This window comes from Chrysemys picta, chromosome 4 (genome assembly GCF_011386835.1).
Source record: "Chrysemys picta bellii isolate R12L10 chromosome 4, ASM1138683v2, whole genome shotgun sequence".
Classification (NCBI taxonomy): Eukaryota; Metazoa; Chordata; order Testudines; family Emydidae; genus Chrysemys; species Chrysemys picta.
The window spans coordinates 8,424,729-8,434,686 of NC_088794.1; the positions used below are offsets into that span (position 1 = coordinate 8,424,729).

At 52.5% G+C, this 9,958-nt stretch overlaps 1 protein-coding gene across 2 annotated transcripts in view; it reads right to left on the bottom strand.

Annotated features, from left to right (window-relative positions):
- Window positions 1-9,483, bottom strand: part of LOC135983320 (adenylate cyclase type 10-like) — a 28,594-nt gene extending 19,111 nt beyond the window's left edge. For both annotated transcript variants that reach the window (XR_010600888.1, XM_065594326.1), the window contains exons 1-2: window positions 6,775-9,483; window positions 4,873-4,980 (exon numbers count right to left, since the gene is read on the bottom strand). Coding sequence is in view for 1 of the 2 variants with exons in the window: in XM_065594326.1 (XP_065450398.1) it covers window positions 4,873-4,980; window positions 6,775-7,047 (381 nt within the window). In the remaining variant the exon portion in view is untranslated. The remainder of the gene's footprint in view (window positions 1-4,872; window positions 4,981-6,774) is intronic.
- Window positions 9,484-9,958: the final 475 nt, after the last annotated feature.

Sequence of the window (9,958 nt, forward strand, 5' to 3'; positions counted from 1 at the left end):
GCAAGCCGAGGAACAGGACTTGGGCCATTGGCAGAACATAACAGAGGACCATTCTCATGGCCCATCTCACTGGTCGTTTTGGACCCCGTGGGCGTACCATCAGGCGCAAGGGGCTCCAGTTGCTTCGACCTCTCGCTCCGGTCACTCTGTTAGAAGGGCCCCGGAGTCCACCATCTCTCGGCCTCCGCCAGGGGGCATGGAGGCTTCCGTGTCCGCACCACCTGACGCCCTGAACTCAAGGGCAGGTGATGCTCCGGCCCAGGAGCAGGGAGCCCAGGACCCTCCCTTGGATCCTGTCCCACCGGAGGCATCTTCCTCTTCCTCTCCGGATGAGGCAGTGGCGGGCACATCGTGCACAGGTCCACCTCCAATAGATCTTCGGGCTCACCAAGATCTTCTGCGTCGGATGGCCCGTAATATGGACCTGCAGGCGGAGGAGATAGTGGAGGTGCACGACCCCATCGTGAATATCCTCGGAGCGGATGCCCCATCGAGGGTGGCGTTACCCCTGATCCGCACGATACAAGCCAATGTATCTACGATATGGCAGACTCCTGCCTCTATCCCACCCACAGCGAGAGGGGTGGAAAGGAAATACTTTGTTCCGTCTAAAGACTACGGGTACTTGTATACCCACCCCCAGCCGTGTTCACTGGTGGTGGCATCAGTGAACGCAAGGGAGCGCCACGGTCAGCAGGCCGCAGCGCCCAAATCGAAGGAGGCTAAGTGCCTCGATTTATTCGGCCGTAAAGTTTACTCAGCCGGAGGGTTGCAACTTAGAGCGGCTAATCAACAGGCGCTCTTGAGCCGCTATAGCTTTAACTCCTGGAACTCTATGGGGAAGTTCAAGGAGTTGGTTCCCCAAGAGTCCAGGGAGGAGTTTGGAGCCCTGGTGGAGGAGGGTAAGAAGGTGGCTCGGACCTCCTTACAGGCCTCCTTAGACATAGCGGACTCTGCTGCGAGAACCCTGGCCTCAGGTATCGCTATGCGGAGGATCTCCTGGCTCCAGGTTCCGGGTCTGCCTCAGGAACTGCAGCAAACCCTGCAGGATCTGCCCTTTGAAGGACAAGGGCTGTTTTCCGAAAAGACGGACTCTCGCCTGCAGAGCCTCAAGGACTCCAGGATGATCATGCGTTCCTTGGGGATGCATGTTGTGGGCCCTCAGCGCAGGCCATTTAGACCGCAGCCTCAGCGCTTCTACCCCCCCCCGCCTCGTCAGAGACAGGACTCGACCCGGAGGCGAGGGCGAGGTGGTAGAAGAAGGTGGACCGGCCCTCAACCTGGTCAGAACCAGGGGCCACCTAGACCACCTTCAGGCCCCAGGCAGAACTTTTGAAGGTGCGGTCGAGGACGGCGCCCCAGTCATCCCACAGGATCCAGCCCCATCCTTTCGGGATCGCCTTTCCCATTTCCACCGGACCTGGTCCCTTATAACTTCGGACCGTTGGGTCCTTCGCACGGTGGACAGGGGATATGCTATCCAGTTTTCTTCAATCCCCCCCTCCTCCCCCCCTTCCCCGTCCCTCTTCAGGGACCCTTCTCACGAGCAACTTCTTATACAGGAAGTTTCCACGCTCCTTGCTATGGGGGCCATAGAGGAGGTTCCAGTGGAGTTAAGGGGCAGGGGATTCTATTCCCGTTACTTCCTCATTCCCAAGTCCAAAGGAGGTCTGCGACCCATCTTGGACTTGCGCGGACTCAACAAATTCGTAGTAAAGTTGAAGTTCCGCATGGTCTCTTTGGGGACCATTATCCCTTCCCTCGATCCTGGAGACTGGTTCGCCGCCCTCGACATGAAAGATGCATACTTTCACATCGCAATTTACCCGCCTCACAGACGCTTCCTGCGGTTCGTGGTAAGCAAGGTGCACTACCAATTTGCAGTCCTTCCCTTCGGCCTATCCTCGGCCCCAAGGGTATTCACGAAATGTATGGCTGTCGTGGCAGCGTACCTTCGTCGGCAAGGGATACAGGTGTTCCCGTACCTAGACGACTGGTTGGTACGCGGTCGCACCAAAGAGCAAGTTCGAGCTCACGTCCACATAATAGTGCACACATTCAACAAGTTGGGCATCCTACTCAACAAGGACAAATCCACTCTAGAACCTACCCAGAGAATAGAATTCATCGGCGCAGTTCTAGACTCCAGGCGTGCACAAGCCATCCTGCCAGACAACCGCTTTTGCACCATCACGAGCCTCATTCAAGGGCTCAAGGCCTTCCCAACTACCACGGTGAGGTCGTGCCTTACCCTGCTGGGTCACATGGCTTCCTGCACGTACGTAACCAGGCATGCCAGACTTCGGCTTCGCCCACTCCAGACCTGGGTGTCATCAATATACCGCCCGCATCGGGACAGCCTGAACATGGTGGTCACGGTCCCGAACTCGGTCCTGACCTCCCTCACCTGGTGGCTAGATCGCAATGTGGTTTGCGAGGGGATGCCGTTTCACGCCCCACAACCCTCTCTGCACCTGGTCACAGATGCTTCATCTCTGGGTTGGGGCGCCCATCTCAACGAACACCATACACAGGGCCTGTGGACTGCACCTCAGCTAGCCCTGCACATCAATGTTCGGGAACTGATGGCGGTGCGCCTGGCGTGCCAGGCATTTCTCAACCTCCTACGTGGCCGCTGTGTGCTAGTTCTCATCGACAACACCACGGCCATGTTTTACATCAACAAGCAAGGAGGAGCACGTTCGTCAATTCTATGCCAAGAGGCCATTCGCCTGTGGGACTTCTGCATCGCCCACTCAATCCATCTCAAGGCATCGTTCCTCCCTGGAGTCCAGAACACTCTGGCGGACCGACTCAGCAGGTCCTTTCAAACACACGAGTGGTCTATCCGTCCGGACATCATACATTCCGTTTTCCAGAAGTGGGGGTTTCCCCAGATAGACCTGTTTGCATCTCGAGACAACAGGAAGTGCCACGTGTTCTGCTCCCTGCAAGGTCGAGCTCCGGGCTCCCTCTCAGATGCGTTTCTCCTTCCCTGGAAAGACCACCTGTTTTATGCCTTCCCTCCGTTTCCTCTGGTCCACAAGGTACTGCTCAAATTGCGCAGAGACCAGGCACAGGTGATTCTGATCGCCCCAGCGTGGCCGAGACAACATTGGTACACCACGCTGTTGGAGCTCTCGGTTCGGACACCGATCCCGCTTCCATTATGCCCGGATCTCATCTCTCAGGACCACGGCCGCCTGCGTCACCCCGACCTGCAATCACTCCACCTCACGGCGTGGCTGCTCCATGGTTCACCCAGGCAGAGCAGCAATGCTCGCACTCTGTTCAACAGATTCTGCTGAGCAGTAGGAAGCCCTCAACACGCACCACGTACCTGGCCAAGTGGAAGCGGTTCTCCTGTTGGTGCGAACAACGAGCCACGTCCCCGTTGCAGGCACCTATTCCTCTCATTTTGGAATATCTCCTCTCCCTAAAACAGCAGGGGTTGGCGATATCTTCAATTAGAGTTCACCTGGCCGCTATATCGGCCTTTCACCCAGGGGAACTCGCGTCTTCGGTATTCTCTAACCCGATGGTCGTTAGATTCCTCAAGGGCTTAGACCGGATGTACCCACAACAACGTCAGCCCGTTCCGACGTGGGACCTCAACCTGGTTCTCTCCAAGCTCACAGGTCCTCCATTCGAGCCACTGGCCACCTGTTCACTTCTGTACCTATCCTGGAAGACAGCCTTCCTCGTAGCCATCACCTCAGCAAGGCGCGTTTCTGAACTCAGGGCGCTTACATCTGAGCCCCCTTACACAGTTTTTCATAAGGATAAAGTGCAGCTTCGTCCACATCCTGCCTTTCTCCCTAAGGTGGTTTCTCCTTTTCATATCAACCAGGATATATTTCTCCCGGTCTTTCATCCTAAACCACATGCCACTCGCCAGGATCAACGTTTGCATTCTCTGGACGTACGCAGGGCCCTGGCCTTCTATATTGACCGCACAAGGCACTTTAGAAAGACGACGCAACTCTTCGTCGCAGTGGCCGACCGAATGAAAGGTTCACCGGTCTCCTCACAACGCCTATCCTCATGGATTACGTCTTGCATCCGGACTTGCTATGACCTGGCAGGTGTCTCAGCACCGCACCTCACCGCTCACTCCACGAGGGCCCAAGCTTCCTCGACGGCTTTCCTGGCGCAAGTTCCGATCCAGGACATTTGTAGAGCGGCGGTTTGGTCATCAGTCCACACGTTTACAGCTCACTATGCACTAGTGCAGCAGTCCAGGGACGATGCTGCTTTCGGATCAGCGGTTTTGCACACAGCAATGTCTCACTCCGACCCCACCACCTAAGTTGGGCTTGGGAGTCACCTAATGGAATGGATATGAGCAAGCACTCGAAGAAGAAAAGACGGTTACTCACCGTTGTAACTGTTGTTCTTCGAGATGTGTTGCTCATATCCATTCCAAACCCGCCCCCCGTCCCCACTGTCGGAGTAGCCGGCAAGAAGGAACTGAGGGGGCGCCGGGTCGGCTGGGGTATATATTCAGCGCCATGAAGGCGCCACTCTAGGGGGCTCCACAGCCGACCCGCCGGTGTTGCTAGGGTAAAAAATCTTCCGACGATCGTGCACGCGGCGCGCACACACCTAATGGAATGGATATGAGCAACACATCTCGAAGAACAACAGTTACAACGGTGAGTAACCGTCTTTTTAAGATAGCTGTGAGAGACAACTCAGTGGCCCCACCTAAGGCAAAGGGGGCATGCGAGCCCATCCAGTAGTTTGGACTTTTAGTTTCGGATGAGGTTGTACGGACATAGGAGGGAGACACAGGAAACCTGCAATCATCTTCCATAGATGGCCCCAACCAGATACATAAAGAGGTTCCTCAATGTCTTGCTGTCTCCTTACCTCACTCTTCAAGCTGTAGAAGGTAGCTTCCTCAAACTGGTTAATTACAGTCGCTCTGAAGTCCACCGATTTGATCAGATTCTCTGCTGTATTCAAATTGCAAAAGGCCTTAAGCAAAACAAACCACAGAGAAGGGTAGGTGACCATCTGTGCCGCACACTTTCTCCAACCCCACCACCAGCTGAAGAGAAACGGCTGGATTCTCTGGTCTGCTACGGCCACTGCAAGCAGCAGGAGATGGCCAGTGGGAGAATCCCCTCTGCACAGGTGGAGGCAGCAATGTGTCTCCTGCCCCCCCTCCTCCCACACCCTGTGGCAGAGGAAGGAGGGAGTGTTCTGAGGGCAAGGTGTGAGCAGAATGGGGTCATGGCAGATCTTCCACTGGTGGAAGCCTAAGCTAGGGTTGCCCTCATGCAGCTATCGCACGCCAGGGCAACATGGCACTGAATCATGGAGCTGCGGCTGTGCATCCCGTCTCTTCGCCACCCTAGCTGTGCTCACACAGGGGTGAATCAAGCCACAAAGCAAAGGGAGCTCTCTTCACTCTGTCTAGGACAGCAACATTGCTTTCTTTCCCCTTGGAGTAACCCAGGAGCTGCCTGCAGAGCTGGGACATAATGCCCATGGGTTTCTTTGGCTGAATGTTTGGAGGAAATGTAGTACTGAAGGACTGATGGCATTGAGTCCCAGTCACCCTTCAACCCCCCCTCACCCCACCCCCCCCACAGCCCTGCCAATGACCTTATTCCTGACCTGCGTACCGCCTCCTCCAGGCTATTCCAGTTGTGGGCACCTTCCACAGGTCGGTAACATACTCTAATTCTGACTAGAAGCACCCTATCTCTCCCATGAGCTCTCCATGGTAGAGATTGCTAATTCATATGATGATTTTTGTCATATGACTAAATGTCACCGAGAGACTACGATGGGCCTCCCAAAATCATGTCCCTAATGATCTCCTTATCACCCCCACCCCCACCGCCCCAGCCTCTAGAGGACTGGGGCTAGTGCCCTAAACCACCATGCCTTTAAACATTCCTCACTCCCCTCCCACTACTATATTCACTATACTGGGGGTTGGGTGAAACCGCCTTGAGGCTGGTGCGTGTGATAGCTGGCCTTCACTCCGGACAAATGTGTGAGGCACTCAGCTCTTTTCTGGAACAGACAGCCAAAGCGATAGGAACCTCCCCCAAAACACAGGCCACGGGCAAAGCTGGAGCAGGAGTTGATCCATGTGACCTAAGCCGTTTCCTGGGAGTCTGATAACAAACATAGGGCTTGGGATTGACTGGACTGCACAGGCGTGTGTGGGTGAGAAACACCACAGAAAGACCCAGAGAAGGCAGAAGAAAGCCAGGAGAGCCACAGAAGGACTTGTAGCATGACCCTGAGAAAAAGGTGCAAGAGCGAGAGCGTTGGGGCAGAGTGCTGTCTCGAAAGAAACTTGGATCTGTGAGCAATTAACTGTCTCCAGCTGTTTGAGTCCTACAGTGTTCAGGGAAACAGAACTTTATGTACATTCCTTGTAAATCAAGAGGATTGCATCAATGAAATGGCTGACTTAGTTTTTCCTTCTAACAGAAACAACCCACAGGATCCCAAATTTTGACTTAAAGTTCAGGTCAAAAGGGGTAATAATATTAAACTGTATGTATGCTTGTAACCTCTCATGTGCTATGTCTGTGACATTAAAATCCTGCGCCGCAGCTCAGGGTCTCTAGCAAAGTAGGAAGGAGAGGCAAGGAAAATGTAGGGCCTAACACTACCAGTCTGAAAGAACCAAAGAACGTGTGTTCCTAGATGAAATCTGGGGTAGCCTGCTAATATGGCGAGAAGTAAAAGGGAGACCAACGGAAAGGACATGAACTCGCACGGGATCAAGGAAGCAAAGCAGCTCACCATGTAGTTGTTTGACAGATGTAAGTAAGCCGCTGCACACTCCAACAAGTAATACAAGCCTCTGGTGTATTCTCCCATCGCCATGCAGTGCCGGGCCAGGGGCACAAAGACAGACTCCACGATGTCTTCACATTCGCAGGATCCCAAGCACTTGATCTTCTCCCAATCCCTGTCAGACTGATGAATGATCTCGTCCAGCCTTTCCAGAAACTCCTTCTCTATCTCTTCAGCTCTGCCAGAGACAAGATGGCAGAGAAGGGGCAGGATTCCCATGTCACAAGGCTTTCTCCCTGATTGAACTAACCTCGTTAACTCCACACTGATATATACCTGCCTCTGGAGATTTCCATTACTTGCATCTGAAGAAGTGAGGTTCTTACCCACGAAAGCTTATGCTCCCAGTACTTCTGTTAGTCTCAAAGGTGCCACAGGACCCTCTGTTGCTTTTTACAGATTCAGACTAACACGGCTACCCCTCTGATACAAGGCTTTCTTGTATATCTGGGTTTGGCAGAATTCACAGTTCTAATTCCCTGGTGCTGTTTTTATGTTGTTCTTGTGACCCAGGGGATGGTGCTCTCTGTCCCTAAACTCCTAGCCCCTCCTGTGCCTTTATGGCACTGTTCTGGAGGAAGACTATGGTATTCCTTTATGCAGGGCAAGTTTAAGGCAATCTGCGACTCTTGGCACATCCCCACATGGGGTCTTGTGGCCACTAGAGGATGGACATGTGGCAATGCTCCCCCCCACACCTCCACCAGACATGGCAGAGCCCCCCTTCTCCCTTGGCCCTGCCCTGTCTGCTGTGGGGTGGGCTCAGGCAGCATCCTGCCTAGCTACAATGGCTGCTGTTCCCCTGCAGACTCAGGCAGACGTCACATCCCTGCATCAGTTACTCTCCCTTCTGTTTTTTCAAGTTATTTTTTTTTGCAAGATCTGGAAACAGATTTCTTAAAAATGAAAGCTGAGATGCAGACGTCATTGCAGGATTTCTGGAGGGAACCCAGGCCCACGGCACAAGCCTGTGACATTAGCCAGCCTTGGCACCCTGTGCTTTTGGCCAGGATGCAGGCAGCCCTTTCCCTGCCTCGCTTGAGAAGACAGAACTCCATCGCCTCTGACAGCACCAGCACCTAATCCCTCCTAAACAGAATAACCGAAACCATTTCAGCTTGGAGAGCTTCCTGTCTCTTAACACGCCAGAGAGAAAGCGGAGCACAAAAGTTGGCTAAAATGTACCTGACTGAACAGCGGCTCTACAAGATAACTTTGTAAGCAGGCCTGAGTACCTTCCTTTGGATAGAAAAGAAATGTGACCTAATTGATTAATCTGTATCTCCTGCCCTTGGCTCATCTGCAGCAGGACTGTGAACCATAGCTGGCCCAGACAGTATGCAGCTTTCATGACTATCTGTCTTTCCCGAGCAGGACCTTGAAAACGTGAATTGAATGTAAACAGATGGAGAGATGCCTGCCTGAGTCTGCAGAGAGCCTGAAACCATCATTCTGAGAGTGTGTTCTGCCGCATCCATCTCAACCAGGGCTCCATCAACTCTGATCTTCCATGGCTGCACAAGTTGCCATTTTTCCAGGATGCCACAGAAACCACCATTTCTGCCATGGAATTCACTGGTTTGCTGCATTCAGGCACTCACCGTTTTATCTTCCTGACCTGCCAGGACCTGCCTGCAGCTACCTCTTGCTCTGCAGATTTCCCCACAACAGAGAGTTATTTCAGTGCACGCTCCCTGCATGGTTCCATAGAGCCAGGGACTAGGGAGAGCACCAACTCCATGGAACAACACAGGTTGGTGAGCTAACCAGGCTGAAGAATGGTACAACAGCCAAGGTCTGAAAAGATGAGCCACTAAGCCAGCTCCCAGCTTCCCACTTCCCTGGCATCCATTGGGGAAGAGGGCTCTGGGCCAGGCTGGGGCAGGAGCTAAGGTTTGGGGTGTGGAGCCAGGCCACCCAGAGGGTGTAATGAAAAATCCATTCTTGGACTGTTGAAAATAAACAAATTCTACTGCAAGAATGTTTAGCTATGAGCCACGGGGGGGGTGGGAGGGAGAGTGAGTGGGAATGAAGGGCATTTCCCAGAGAGAGAGAGTAAATCAGGGTCAGCAACTTTTCAGAAGTGGTGTGCCAAGTCTTCATTTTTTCACTCTGATTTAAGGTTTCGCGTGCCAGTCATACATTTTAACGTTTTCAGAAGGTCTCTTTCTATAAGTCTATAATATATAACTAAACTATTGTTGTATGTAAAGTAAATAAGGTTTTTAAAATGTTTAAGAAGCTTCATTTAAAATTAAATTAAAATGCAGAGCTCCTCAGACCGGTGGCTAGGACCCGGGCAGTGTGAGTGCCACTGAAAATCAGCTTGCGTGCCGCCTTCGGCACACGTGCCATAGGTTGCCTCCCCCTGGCGTAAATGAATGCTGCTGTAGAATGTAGGAGTCCCATTGTGCCATGGAATGCATGGGGCCCTGACAGTAGGGATGTTCCATTCTGAGAGAGTCCTTCACACCCTCCAAACTCCCAGTCTCCATGGGTATCTTGCCCCCCATCAGGTAATGTCTTCCCCCACAGGTAGCAGCCAAACGCATATATTCCACTCACAACCTCTGGAGCCCCTAGGAATCTATTTCATTGTAAAGTGGTCTGGTGAATGAAGACCTTGTTCCCATACTTAAGATTTTCCTCTGGCAACATCTTAGAATCATAGAATCATAGATTATAGGACTGGAAGGGACCTCGAGAGGTCATCGAGTCCAGTCCCCTGCCCGCATGGCAGGACCAAATACTGTCTAGACCATCCCTGATAGACATTTATCTAACCTACTCTTAAATATCTCCAGAGACGGAGATTCCACAACCTCCCTAGGCAATTTATTCCAGTGTTTAACCACCCTGACAGTTAGGAACTTTTTCCTAATGTCCAACCTAGACCTCCCTTGCTGCAGTTTAAACCCATTGTTTCTGGTTCTATCCTTAGAGGCTAAGGTGAACAAGTTCTCTCCCTCCTCCTCATGACACCCTTTTAGATACCTGTAAACTGCTATCATGTCCCCTCTCAGTCTTCTCTTCTCCAAACTAAACAAACCCAGTTCTTTCAGCCTTCCTTCATAGGTCATGTTCTCAAGACCTTTAATCATTCTTGTTGTTCTTCTTTGGACCCTTTCCA